At 44.7% G+C, this 14,865-nt stretch overlaps 2 protein-coding genes across 2 annotated transcripts; one reads left to right on the top strand and one right to left on the bottom strand.

Moving 5' to 3' along the window:
* The first annotated feature begins 1,749 nt into the window (after positions 1-1,749).
* LOC139305555 (platelet glycoprotein Ib alpha chain-like) lies at positions 1,750-6,483 on the top strand. Its single transcript, XM_070929437.1, has 6 exons — positions 1,750-1,912; positions 2,576-2,671; positions 3,384-3,575; positions 3,763-3,858; positions 4,012-4,191; positions 4,748-6,483. Exons 1-6 carry the CDS (start codon positions 1,751-1,753, stop codon positions 6,131-6,133), a joined length of 2,112 nt encoding a protein of 703 aa, XP_070785538.1. The 5' UTR covers position 1,750; the 3' UTR covers positions 6,134-6,483.
* A 1,604-nt stretch (positions 6,484-8,087) lies between these two features.
* Positions 8,088-14,168, bottom strand: LOC139305561 (Fc receptor-like protein 5). Its single transcript, XM_070929442.1, has 9 exons — positions 14,127-14,168; positions 13,872-13,910; positions 12,312-12,424; positions 11,443-11,584; positions 10,455-10,706; positions 9,844-10,131; positions 9,173-9,415; positions 8,444-8,581; positions 8,088-8,261 (listed from the first exon to the last, which is right to left on the bottom strand). The coding sequence occupies exons 1-9, from the start codon at positions 14,149-14,151 to the stop codon at positions 8,149-8,151; spliced, it is 1,353 nt and encodes a 450-aa protein (XP_070785543.1). The 5' UTR covers positions 14,152-14,168; the 3' UTR covers positions 8,088-8,148.
* Between the last annotated feature and the right edge of the window lie 697 nt (positions 14,169-14,865).

Below are 14,865 nucleotides of genomic sequence, written 5' to 3'. Positions count from 1 at the left end.
TGACATGTTTACTGTCGGGAGAAGCTGGGAGTCAGGCACTGCCTAAACCCCGCCCACACAGAGCAAGGCATTGTGGGAGATGAGACGAGTGGAGCGTCTATGTGCTCCGTGACTTTAAGGCCTTTTCACAAAAGGTCAGAACCAACCAATGGTAGCACTCCTTCCGGCCACACAGCCAGCCAGTCAGGGAGGGAGTCGCCATGATGACGATAACAAAAACACAAGAATTGATTGTGATTGGCCCGAGAAGCATGACATCAGCAGAATTTTATTTCCGCCTTGTTTTGCTCGGCTGTCTCTGGAATCGACCAATCACGGGACAATCTTGATAACCTGCTGCCACCGCCGGGCTTGATGGGAAACGATGTTTCCTTTTTGTTTGTTTTTTTATTTTTCTGATTAAATTTTTTGTTTTCCAGCTTGGGCCTCTGATTGGCTGTTTTTTTTTTTCTTTCTTTGTGTATTCATCTACTTCTTTTATTTTAACCCCGCCTACATGTTCGACCTTTGCTTTGTGATGTCATCACGTCACCATTATTAATATAATTATTATAAAGTTATACGTGTCATTAATATTGGGTTCTTTTGCTGCTAAAGGGAGCTTCTTCGCCCTCATGCAACCGCCTGAGTGTGTTCATGTGTGTGTTTGAGTATGTTGGACGTCAGAGTGTGTGTGTGTGTGTGTGTTTCCGGGTTAATTTAGAATCATAATCTAAAGTTTGTTTTACTTTATAAAGCCAATTTTATTGTTTTTCTTCTAATCGTCTGTTTAGTGTTGTTGTTTTGGAGGTTTGAGGAGGAGGAGGGGCCTGGGGGGGGGGGGGCGTTGCCAGGGCAACTAGACTCTGCAGAATTCCCGAACATTCTAGAACCCTCACTGACCGGCCCCGCCCATTCCCTACACCTCTTCTCCAATCACAGCCTCAGAATGTGACATCACAGCATGATGTCACTCCAGGACTCTGGAACACATTCATGGACACGATGACATCATGGTTAGCCCTCCTCCTATTGGCTCAGAGCCCCTCAGTTGTTTTTCTGTCCGTGTTGGGTTGTTGTGTCTGTTTTTGTTGTATCAGGAACCAATCTCAGGCTCTACCTGCAGACAACATGATGGCAATAAACTGTCAATAAGAATGAAAAACTCGACTACTTCACTGTGTTTCCCTCCTGAAAGCTCTGAACGCTACGGTGGCTGAGAGACACATATTCACTTCAACAGCAACACGCTGCAAATACAGAAAAGTTGAACAGAACAAAACGTTTATCGGAGGTATGAGTTTGCCAAACAAACAATTAAACTAAAACGTACATTTAATGGACAAACAAACGGACTCAGCTGCAGATGTCAGACACAGCGATTAGACACTGAGCCTCAGCAGAAACATGAGCGTTAGCAGCTCTCCTGTCAGAGGAACAGGGTTTCTGAGCGTCAACGTCTACTTTGTCTTTTTGTGTTCAAAGACGGCAGGAAGCCTCGAACATTCAAATAAAAAATAACCTAAAGAACTCCAAGAGAAACATGCTGATATCAGATATCAACACACCACCAGCTGAACCCAGAGTCTTATCACACTTCCTGCTTCAGCACCTGTCAATCAAACCACACACACACACACACACACACACACACACACACACACACAGAGTGAATACTGGTATGCTGTGCGTCTCCCCCATCTTTAGTTTCTTAGTTTCCCCTCAGACAGACAGACAGACAGACTTTCAGGAGCTGAGGGTCTTTTTCAGAATGCAGCTCTTCCTCGTCCTCCTCTTCCTCCTGTCCCATGTTACCACGGTTACAGCGGTGGCCGGTTGCCACAGCGACAGGGACAAGGACCACCGGCCGAGAGAAAACTGCACGGCGGCCGGCTTCAGCGACGTCCCGGCGGGATTCGAACCCACGACCAAGGTAACGCCACGAAACAGACGACAGATCAACAAGTTTCTTTTCTTTTGTTAAATAATGATTTGGTTTCTATCAGAATATCTGTGGACTAATAATCAAATTAAATGCTTTTTAAGACCTCAAACAATGATAATCAAAACGTTGAATGCACTGTGTTCCAGTGTTACGCATCACATGAAACAAAAACCATTTTAAACAGAATCTTAATTACTAATTATTGTTGTTGTCGTTGATCGGGTGGTCACCATGTTTTCTGTGCGAAGCAGTGTCCGATTTTATTTGGCATCACAATGATCATTAACATTAACCATCTCCAGTTAAATATCACTGTTACATAACTGACCATCTAGCAATACCACACAATCAAACATCCTATATGCTGTGAAAAAAGAAGACATGTTGCTGTTCTGAGAACTTCTCTGAAATTATCGGTGTAGTTAAGGCGTGTTGTGTTTATTGGACTAAAGTCTTTCTGAAAGCAGGTTTTACTGACTGGTTTGTCAGGTCTGAACTCCACCCTGACTGGATGAAGTGTTTGACTGACCGGACGTGACCACAACGGAGACGCAAGCTTCCTGTTTTAGACCGATAAGATGACAGTTTGACAGGAAACCCTGACAGCTTTCGACGTTTTTCTTCTTCTACTCTCTCTCTCTCTGTTTTTAGGTTCTGTTGGTTCCCAACAACCTGTTCTCCAGTCTGTCCTGGTCCTCCTTCCAGATCTTTACAGAGATCTATGAGATCGACCTCACAGGCAACAAGGTGTCTGTCTTCTCCATGCTTATAACATATACTGTACTGAATCCATCAAGCCAGCTGATATCAGTGATCAATACTAAGTGATACAGTGCTTAAGTGTATTAGGCCACCACCCAGTGTCAGGTGTTTGCCCCCGCTGCCCTACATTAACAGTATTGCTGATTATCAAAATATCTGATGTGTCTGTAATGGTTAATCCACCAGTATGTGCAAGCCAAGCTCTTTAATCAAAATGATCTCTTTAATGCTAAAATATAATTATTGTTGTTATCCATGAATTCTCAAATTTACTGTTTTACAAAAAAGCATAAAAAAATAGTAAAGCATATTATTATGTTTTGATTGAGATGCCAGATCACAGTTATTTACTTGCATTCCTGAACAGAAACATTTGTTTTGTGGTTGCAAAGAATGCAAACTGTCATCAAAGGAGGTCGTACAAAATAATATATGGTTGGTTGGTTAATATATGTGAATAAGGACTATTTAGTTGTTCCAGTTTGTTATTTGCCTAATAAATAACAATACATTTTTTAGTTTGAAACAAGTTTTTGACAGATTTCTAAAATATTTGTGTTTTCTCATTTTTATGACAGGTGGTGTAATAAATTTGTTAAGCACTGTACATGTTTCATTCTACATTTTATTCTTTCATATTGTTGAATGTACACATTTAGAATTAAAAAGGTTGCATGACTTACTTATGAGTGTCCAGGTTCCAGAGGTGACCTCCAGCGTTTCTCCGATCCTACCCAGCCTCAGTGTCCTCCGGCTGGGGTCGAACCGCCTGTCGACCCTCTCTGATGGTTCCTTCTCCGCCTGTCCGGGTCTGACTGAACTCTACCTGGACAACAACGCCATCGACTCTCTGAGCGACCGCTCCTTCTCTGGACTCAGCAAGCTGAGGGTCAGTTGTGTGTGAACATAGCATGTCTGGAAGTTAGAGCGAATATGATGAAGGAACTAAGCATACTGTGAAGGTTGAATACTGGATGCATGTTGTGAACGCAGCTTGTTAGGAAGTTAGTACCCAGCTCATGAAGGATCTGAGTTCTTAGTTTTCTTAACGAAGAACCCTCGACTCCTCCCCACAGATCCTGGAGTTGTCGTCCAATCGTATCAAGGTGCTTCCCGGGCTCATGCTCCACCCCCTCCCTGCCATAGAGACCCTCTACCTGGAGAACAACAAGGTGGGAGAACACACCAGAACACACCACAAAGCTTTGAAAATATTTGAGCACAGAATCAGTCGTTTAATGCTGTTTAAACCATTATTTTAAGTTCACAGGAGCTGTAGGGGACGGAGGTTGGCTTGTCTAAAACTGCAGGACTTTTCATTTCAGATCAAGGTGATGCCAGATGATTGGTTCAGCCAGAAGGAGGAGGTGCCGTACCTCTTCCTCTCAGCCAATCCCTGGGCCTGCTCCTGTTCCCTTGATTACTTGCGCAGGTACATTGACGAGTATGACTCCAACGTCTATGTGCGGGATGGCCCTCAAATTACGAACGATGCAGACAGTGTGGTGAGTACTGAAAAACACCAAAAAAACAGCATCAAGAAGTACAGACAGACAGCGTGAACATGAATGTGATCATATTTGGTTTGAATGTTTGCTGTCGACTCTTAAAACTGTGCCCAAACCCCAAATCCAAATCTGCGTGAAGTTTGACATCTAGTCTAATATTTGCTGATGTCTGGTTTCTGGCTGGCATCAAAGACCAGCCAATAGGAGATGGACAGTTCCTCCAAGTAAAGGAGTTCAACTGTCGTGGGGCCTTGTTAACAACTGGGGGTAAAAGAGTGTGAGATCGACAGCCACTTCAGCAGTCATTTGGAAGCCTCTCTGAACACATCCAACTGGGCGGTGACCGCAGAGCAGACCTAAGAAGATGTTTTAGACGTGGTCGAACGTTGTACGAACTAGTTAGTTTGAAACTGAGGCCTTCAGAAACATCTTACCTGAGAGAGTAGAGAGATCGAGACAGAACATTTGGTGTAATACTGCTCTGATGCATATTTAAAATCCAAAAGGGATTCATTTTGCCATACTGTGACCGACGGTTGTTATCTGTTCTCAGGTGTGTGACTCTCCACAGTGGCGTAAGGGTAAACCTGTAATGAGTCTGCAAGAATCTGATCTGTGTTCCCCTTCAAGAGAATCTGGTCCAACTGGAGACTTCTACCAGCCAATAAGGACCACTCCTTACAAGAGAACTACTGCTGCTACTACTGCTGCTACTACTGCTGCTACTACTGCTGCTACTATCCCAGCTACTACCAGCGTTTCTCCTTCTCCTACTCCTCCTATTCCTACTATCGCTGCTACTCCTGCCGCCACTTCAACTGCTACACCTGCGTTCGTAGAAGAACGCCACACTCAGTACCACAGAGTAGTCACATGGCCCTGGTACCACACCTTCACCAGTCTCATTGAATGGTCAGATCATTCAGGGTCAGAGGTCAGAGATGAGGTGCCATTGGTTGCCATGACAGCTCATCCCACTCTTCCTACTGTCAGACTCTCAACTGAAAGTCCTGCTAACATGACGACCGCTACACCAACAAAACCTGTCGGGACAACCAGATCTGTTCCTTCATCCGTAGCATCAACACCAAAACTCTGGGTAGTAACTACAACCGCCGCCACCTCGTCAACCGCCTCGTCAACCGCCTCGTCAACCGCCTCATCAACCGCTTCACGTGGTAAAATGAGTGCTGTCCGAGGTGCGGGGGTGTTCTGTTTTTGGCTTTTCGCAGGGTGCCTGCTGCTCTGCGGGGTGTCGGCGGCGTGCATATTGGCGACTCTGGCGAGGCTGGTCGTCTGGTACAGGAGGGTGTACAAGCCGCTGAGGGTGACGCTGGCGAGGAGGGGGGGGGGTAGTGAGGGACTGAGGCTGTTAACATGCACCAGGAGGGAAGAAAAGGAGGTGGTAGGAGGAGCACTGCATCGCTCTGTTCTGTTCATCCACAGAGAGGGAAGAGAAGTTAGGGAGGGGGAGGATGGAGGTAAGGAGGCTGAGGGAGGAGGAGAAGGAGGGAAAGAAAGACTCCTCGTCACTCTGGAGCCGACAGGAGGAGGAGTAGCGACGAGAGAGGAAGGAGAAAGAGGAGGGAGGGAGAAGAGAGGAGTGTACAGGAAGACATTGTACCGTCTGTTAAGCAAAGAGGAGGAGATCGAGGGATGGAGGGAAGTGATGGAGGAGTGTCGGGTCTCTGCTGAAGATGGAGGGGGGAGGGGAGGAGTTTCCACAAAGCGCTACAGTGTAATTCTGCGGGAGGAGAGGGCGGAGTCAGGGGGAGGGAGAGAGGACCTGGACTTGGTGGTGGGGAGGTGGGAGGTGAAAAGAGGAGGAGGGGAGGATAGGGAGGAGCCCAGGAGCAGCTGGGGGGAGTGGCTGGCACACTATTTACCCAGCATGCCCTCAGGAGAGACCACGCCTCCTGAGGGCGAGGCAGCTCAGTGATGTCATTGGTGTGAGGAGCTGCATCAGATGACAAGTTATGACATCACTTCCTGTCGAGCTTCTGTAACTGAATAAAACGTCTCACTCAGCGTTTCTTTCATCCGTCTCTCTGAAAACACGAAGCGCGTTCACGACACGAGGGTCGACCGCAGACCCTGTCCTCATAGATCGATCGATCTCATCAAACGATCAATGAGTCATTGATTTGTTTCACATGAAAGTGTACCAGCGCGGTCACATGGGCAGCTGCATCATGGTAACTTTCTCAACAGTCGCTCGCTTCAACACAGATGTTTTAATAAGTCTTATAATAAAATGTGTGTGAAATACACATGTGTCTTTTGTTTGAACGTTTTGGTCACATCTTGATTTATCCAGTAAATTCTTTATTAAAGAACAGCGAGAGGATCTGGAAAAACAATATGTAATATCCAGGTAACCGTTTTAGTTTGTATTAAACATGAACTCACTTCACATGTGTTCATTAACAAGTGGTACTGTTTTAAAAGGAAAAGCAAATTATGAATACAAACAATTCAATAAGTGATTTCACAAAACTTAACAAATGAACGAAGTAAAGCAGTTCATGACAACAACAGAACTTATAACTGGAAGAAGAGATGTTACAAAATGTAAAATGGCGAACAGAGAAGAGAACAATGCTAAAATGACTTTTTAAATGACTTTCATTCATATCAGATCAATAATTTAAGCTGATTAGTTTAATAGTTTTGAGTGTTAGATTTTGTGGCCTCCAGCTGTTATTACAGCGCGTCTGATGCATATTCATTCAACATGTAGGTAGATATAAGTATTGAATCGAGCTTGGTATCAGCAGATACTATCAATTATCATTTATTTTATTTTTTATTACAAACCCACGAAAAGGTCTAGGCTCGGTGGTGTCATCGCAGCACCTGTGCTGAAGAGAGAGACGCTGTTTCAGACACACCTGTGCGTCCAGGTGAAGGGTTTCTTACACTGGACACAGCAGTAGGCTTTGTGACAGAGTTGGGATGAAGAATAGAGGCGTTTGTCTCAGTGTTGACATGATGAGGTTGGAGTCCAGGTTGGAGAAGCTTGTGACTGCGATATGAAGATGAACCGCTGAAAGTCTTCCCACAGTGTGGATCCGTTCGTGTACCCTTCGGTCTGTTGAAGAAATGAAAGCTTTCTCACGGCGTCTGCAGTGGTGCGGTCTCTCTCCAGAGTGACCTCTCTGACGAATCTTCATTTCATTTGTATAATCCTCTGTTGTACGTGTACGAGTACTGCAGCACTGCGTACGTCATGATGACCACAGATAGAAAGTCATATATCATAATAATAACAGCAGCTATTAGAGAGTGGCCTAATAATATTATGAATGAAATTAAATGGTAAATGATCTCTTATATAGCGCTTTTCAACCCTCACGGTCTCATTCACACATTCACTCACCGAATGAGGGTTAGTAAACGTCCGCCGTCACCGTCTGAAACTCACTGATTGTGTCTAAGAAAGTTGGAAGGCCGACTCTGTCTCCTAAAACTTGGTTTGTTCCCAGGACGCGTGCCGTTGTTTTATTACACAGAAGTCAGATGGTGGACGTACAAAACCCAGAACAGAAGGTGGAGACGCCCAAACAGACCGAACACTCAGTGGGGCTTAACTGGTTAAATAAAATTAACTATTTAAGTGTTTATTCAAACATTTGAATCATGTTTGCTTTAAATTCTTTATTTACATGTAGATCCAGCATTGGCCTAGATAAAACCTTTTTATATCATATCGTGATGTTAAATATAATGTTAGTATTATGCTGCTGGCGTTTCTGATTCTACCACTAGGCCTTAAAGCTCATGTGATCAAAAGTTACAACTATTAACCCAAAAACAATCTAGAAAGCAAAACCATCAAAGCATCAATTGAAAACAGGCCACGCTGACGACACACTGACTGGAGGTTCGCTGTGAAGGTTTTATTGAAAACAGTGAAAAACAGTCGAACAAACAACATAAAAGAGAAACTTTAGCTTAGAAATGATACTCGGTGGTGACATCAGCAATAACATCATCATATGGTTGGTCCAATCCCTCATCATCCTCGCTGGGTGGATACGTTGCCATGGAAACAGGCGGGTTCCTTCCTGCAGTTAAGTAATAATTTTATTAATCATCCGATACCAACATTCCCATCAGCCTCAGCTGTACTTTGTGTTCAGTGCTAATTAGCAAATGTTAGCATGCTAACACGCTAAACTAAGACAGTTTAGCATTTAGCTCAAAGCACCATAGCATGGCATGACTCTTAGTAGACGTTCAGTGTTACCTGTGGGCCTGTGTCGAAATAAAGACACCATGAGGACCGTGGAGATGCAGTACGGAGAGAGCACCACTAGGTGGCGGATCACTCTCAGCACAGACAGCAGGGTTGGATCTGCAGTGGATGGAGCAGTGCCACGGGAATCTCGAAAAACCAACACATGTGGACTAACTAATGTGGCAGCAACAAATATTAGATTTACACTCAAAGACCAAAGTTTATCTTCCAAAAACAAAGAAAACCACCTAAATGTCTGTAATATGTTTACACACCTGAGCTGCTATAATTTCTACACACCACCAGATGTCACTGTGCTCTCTGTTTCCAAAGCCCCAAAGCTTCAGGGGCACTGATACACCCGGTCAGTCACCTGCACTGATTCTCTGCCAACATTCAAATGACTGGTTAGTTTGGTGACATGTAAAAGCCAAGTAGGCGGGAAAAGGCGAGAGCTTTTGTCATGTTGGACTTCAGACTGTGACCATATGGCTGTTTCCTGGAGGCAGCACGTTCAGGTGCGGATTCTCACAAAGGAATCAGTAGAAAATTATCACAGACATGTGAGCTCCAGATGGGATTCAAATCACTGACCAGTAAAAGTCGCCCCACCTCCCCCAGAGACACAACATCTGATGTTTCCTGTAGGACGGAAACGTAACTACTGACTCAATACCTGCTGAGTTTAGGAAAGTCAATTTACAACTGACCAAAATATGAAGTGAGCAGCTTCCTCACCTCTGACAAACAGCCAGCTGGGTGGAGACTCTCCGTGATGGCTGTGACACTTGTAGAGGCCTTCATCAGACCTGGAAACACGGTGGATGGTCATGTGACCTGTAGGCTCAGTCCTGATGAGGGAGCCATCTTTATAGAAAGCAGCTGTGAGGTTGGAGGGGGAGGTCTTTGGTGTACAGTGCAGAGTGACATCATGTCCCTCCGTCACAGGGAGGACAGGACTCTGCAGGATCACTGGTTTATCTGTACGCAGACACACAGAAAACAACAAGAACCTACATTTACAAAACTGTGTCTTTTGCACCTCTAAAGTTGGAAGTTATGCTAACTTGTGATGCTACGGTCACTTCCTGTTTATAGAGTTCATGGCTCTTCATGGGACAACATCTTTACACATCACTGAAGTCTTTACTAGCTGAGACATGTCTTGATTTAGTAAATCGTTTGAAACTAGTTAGTAGTCACTGAGACCTCAGGAAGGACTTTACCTTCAAACCGGTGTATTTATGAGGAGCTGGTACAGCCCAAAGAGCTGCAGGCCCTTACTGCTATTTCCAGTTCTGCAATGTTTTAGGCACAATTTAAAGCACTAGCTCTAGTTTGCCATATTATAAACACATGTTGATACAAGCTTAACCGGCAAAGTATGCAATGTTTGGTCTTTTTGTTGCTCCTACCATATACAGTGATGTTGACAGAGTTGCTCCGCTGCCTCGCAGGAGACTCACACCAGTAAATAGCGCTGTCAGGCTTCTTGGCTGTTTGGACGAGGCAGCCAGAGTGTGTAGGAATCCCCCATTCTTCTCCACAGCCGGACAACTTGCCACCAGAGGTTGTGGACCTGACGACCTTCCATTCACGAAAGCTGCTGCTGTCACCACAGCTCAGGTCCAGATTCTTATACTCAAACAGCTGAGACGAGTTGGGAGACACTGTGAGCGAGGCCGGGTCAGCATCGTCTGGGGACACACAGACTTTCACTGAGTCAGTTAAAGTGCAGCTGCAGTTCCTCTAATGTCCACTAGATGCTGCTCCAAGAAAACTGACTCTCTAGAATCAACACAGCGTTTCCAAATTCAGCTCTTGCTCTCAGTACATAGTTTCACTTGTTCTAATGAAGATTACTACGTGTTTTAAAGTGTCACATGTCCAACAGTACGAACACCTACATGTGAATGTACATACACATTGGATAAGGCAGAGAATAACAGCTGATGCACTGGTCGGTTCTAAAACGTTACATAAAGTGAGTAAAGTTGACATGACTGATCCTCATCTTTACCTTTCATCAGCAGCCAGCTGGGTGGAGACTCTCCATGACTACTGAGACATTTGTAGGCACCTTCATCAGATTTGGAAAAATTGTGGATGGTCATGTGACCCGTAGACTCTGACCTGATGAGGGAGCCATCTTTATAGAAAGCAGCTGTGAGGTTGGAGGGGGGGGTCTTGTTTGGCTTTGGTTTACAGTGCAGAGTGACATCATCTCCCTCCATCACAGGGAGGACAGGACTCTGCAGGATCACTAGTTTATCTGAACATGGAGAGAGTTCCATCAATGGCTGCTGAATGACGGAGGATAAATAAAATAAAACATGACAGGGACAGAGGCTTTTTTGAAGGATGTGATTTAAGGTTATTGCGAGGTGTTTTGCAGCGTTGTTAAGGCGAAACAGACAATCCCACAATCACAGCCTCTTTATGAAGTGATTGGCCAGGTGAGCAGAGGTGTGCAGGTAGGCGGGGTCTGAACTTCTCTCTCTAGCTCGATCATCAGTTTGCAGCGATCATACAGGCATCTCCATTGAATCAGACTGTCTGAAAGCACTCTGTGTCTGCAGTTGACGTTTCCTTTAATGGTCCGTTTCTTAATGGCTGGGCCTCCAAAGAGGTGATTCACATCTTACAAACCGTGACTCACTTCCCTTTACTGTCAGCAGTTCCCTTTGAAACAATTGATGGGAATCATAGAAGTGTATTGTAGCCTGTCAGTCAGTCTCTTCCCACCTTGACTCCACATGTTGTAAGAGTTGATTTGATCAAACAACCAGAGCCATCAGGAACGACAAGAGTCAGTGTGTCACATACGATGCAAGGCAACGTTTATTACATAACACATTTCATACATGAAGGGAATTCAAAGTGCTGCACATAAAGCATAAAGAAACAGTGAAATGTGATATGATGCGATGCCAAATCTGTGGTTAGAGTAGTTGCATGAAACAGGAAGAGTAAGAGGAAGTATCTGTGCGTAGATTTATGAATCTTACCAGTAACAGTGATGTTGACGGCGTTGCTGCTGTCTCTGTGTTTAGATTCACACCAGTACACTCCACTGTCGGACAGTTTCACTGCCTTCATGTTGCAGGTAGAGGAAGTCTGGCTCCCCCAGCCAGATCCACACTGGGACAGCTTCAAACTGGGAACACATCATCTCAGTCACTGAGTAAGCCTCATTGCTCCACTTTGGCACTTTTACATTTCACTGTGATGTTTGTTTATTCAGTGGATTCCAGTGAAACTTTCCACCTCACCACTACAGTGTTAGTCTCCACCACAGACTGTATATAAAGATGGCCGACGCGTCTCCACCACAGACTGTATATAAAGATGGCCGACACGTCTCCACCACAGACTGTATATAAAGATGGCCGACGCGTCTCCACCATGGACTGACATGGACTCCACTAACATGGAGGGGGCGGGGCTTATGACCTTTACTGCAGGGGGCGATCGAGATGTTTTGGCTTCATTTTTGGTGAGCTGTCATGTCGTCCATCTTTATATACAGTCTGTGGTCGGAACATCAAAATCTGAATCAAACCCTTTGGTCCAAGGAATTACGTCCACATTGGACAATTCTGCCCCTCACGATTTACATCCAATCACAGCCGGTCACAGAGCTGCAATTGACCTTCGTCTTTGTTTTATTAACTGTGACCACGATGTTTCCTTAACCTTAACCATACAGTTTCCATTTTTCCAACATTCTTGTCTTGCGGTTGTACATCTCAGATGTTGGCGAGGAGCATGCCAACGACAACGACTCCCACAAGAGCAAAACCCCTGAATGATGGTCAGGGATGGAAAACGTTTTTTAGGAATTCTGTTGTGTGCTGTGATATTTCTGGTGTTAAACTGACCCTTTTGTTGTGTATCGCCACACCGTCCATTCACCAGAGCTGAAGCGCTCACAGCTCACAGAGAAGCTCTCATACTCGAAATACTGAGACCCAGTGACCATCACAGAGGCTGGGAAAGAGAGAGAGAGACATAAAGAAACAGGTGGAAAAATAACATCTACTGGTTTTTGGACTGGCTGTAGGACTGTTGAGGTTGTTCACTTGTGTCACGAGTGATGCCACATACAGCTTCTTTAGGACATGATGGCATTACTGTAGGCTTTTGTAACTTTTAGATGTTTTATTGTTTTTAAAAGCTTAATGTCTCATAAACCTCACACAGACTTCAGACCAGCATACACGTGGTTTTCTATTTCCATCTGTGGGTGATATGATGAAGTGTAGAGAAGCAGAATCTAAATAATAAACAGTTCTTTAGGTTGTTAGACGGTTTAGTAAAATACCAACAAACTTAATTATGAGTTTGATCCATTTTATTATTCTTTTGATTTAAATTAAATTAGTTAATTAGTATCATTTCGTTTCCGTATTAATATTCTTTTCATTTTGTTCTTTATTGACAAACTGTTTTGATTTGAGTATCAATCATTGATCTTCTTTCTGATGACCCTGCAGAAGTATTGATATGCAAACAGGCGATAAGAATGAGTCTTTCTAGCTTCATAATTAATACGAATGTGTCTGCATATTTCTGTACACACAGTTGAAGTTGTGAATCTGGCCCCTAAACTTTGTACATCCACCCCCCCCCCCCCCCCCCCCCCCCGCCACGTCAACGTAAAAGTAATAATCCAGGCAGCCAACTGTCTCTCGTTTCCTGTCATCTCTCCATCCTCGCTGTCTAATAAAAACTAAACAGATGAGATGTCACGACGGCCTCAGTCGCTCTGTCTGCCCCCCAGCCACTTCTCAGTTCCCCCAGATCCACCAAGCATTCCTGAGACACTTTCCAGCCCTGCCGCTCTCCACTGGTCACCTGACAAGCCACATCCACCTGCTCACATGTTCACATTCCCAAACCATCCCCACCTGCTGACACGCCTGCCTTTATCTCTTCACTCCATCAGAGTATATAACCACAATGATCCAGATCCTGCTCGCCAATCTTGCATGCGTCCCTGGGACCTCCTCGCACCTCCCTGAAGCAGCCTAGCAGTTCGCCAACAAGCTCTCTATTCCCCTGCTGGCTGGCAAAAGGCCTGCTAGTCTCCAGCCTGCAACTCAGCCGGCTAGCCCCCCCCCCCCCCCACACACACACACACACACTTTTGGGGCACTTTCTGAAATGACTGATGCGTCTCTATTTGCAACAAGCGAGCCGTCTTCAGACAGACAGGAAGTGGTGAGCGACAGGTGGCAGGTGGCAAGCACACATGAAAGCACATATGACGCATACAGAATATATCAACATCCACGGCAAAATCTCAACACATTAAACCAACGATTAGGAAGTCCACTTCTGACGTGGACTCTCTCCGAAGTCAGAAGGAGCAAAATACTTTTTTGCATTTTAAATAATCTATCACACACACACATACATGAGGCTGGAAACTCACCACGACTGTGGGCAGACGTCCAGCAGGTGCTCAACAACACTGAAACAACAGTCACAGTAAGACCACTGTGTGTGTGTGTGTGTGTGTGTGCAGAAACACACTCTTAAAGATTCAGCTTCATGAACTGTAAAACATTTCAGCATGTTGATTTTCTTAGAAATGATCTTCCAAAGCGACATGAAAATACATCTCTATTCTTAAAGTGAGTGTTTCTGATAATAATCATTCGTCTTTATGGACGTTTGCTCTACTTACAGAGGACGAGCAGAGCCGCCTTCATGGTGTCTGCAGGCTGAAGCTTCACTGACCGTCTGCTAGCAAATGTGGTGACATCCTGTTGAATAAACCACAGGGGGGATGGGAGGGGGATGGGAGGGGGATGTGAGAACAGTAGAGTAGAAATATATTTTTTATCCAACGTTCTGGTATTCATCTATTGATTTAACATTTATTTCATGTATTTCATGATTCTCCCATCATTCTGGTCTCAACAGCGTAGGGTGCTGGGGGGCAACACGTCCCTCACTACTAGTGCTGCTACTGCTTTTACTGCTTGGATTACTGATACCAGACCTCTGTCACGGTTTATAACTTGTTTAAACTGGTTTCTGTCCGACACTGTGGTTACTTGTAAATGGCTGCAGTGTGAGGTGTGAGGAAAAACACTTGTGATAGGAGTAGCTGAGAAACAGGAAGTCAAAGGCAGGTCTGTACTGGAGCTGTGCATCTTATGATATTGTATTCTATCACATCAGTTTACTTACCTTTTAAAATACCACAGCAACTTATTTGTGTTGAGCTTGCAAGAGGTCCTTGTGTACTTCAGTGCCGTGGACAAAAGATCTGCTCTTTTGAAAACATCCACGTATTTCTAGTGAAAGAGGGTAAAGACCAAAACCTATGAGTCTTCAGTATCGTAGGTTTTGTATGAAATTGTATTTTCTGCAATATTTTCACAGCGTGGTCACCTGTCAGAGAGTTAACTCAACGCCAT

This window comes from Enoplosus armatus, chromosome 23 (assembly GCF_043641665.1).
Source record: "Enoplosus armatus isolate fEnoArm2 chromosome 23, fEnoArm2.hap1, whole genome shotgun sequence".
Lineage (NCBI taxonomy): Eukaryota > Metazoa > Chordata > Actinopteri > Centrarchiformes > Enoplosidae > Enoplosus > Enoplosus armatus.
Note: the sequence above shows the minus strand (reverse complement) of the source record. Positions and strands in the feature narration are given on the sequence as shown.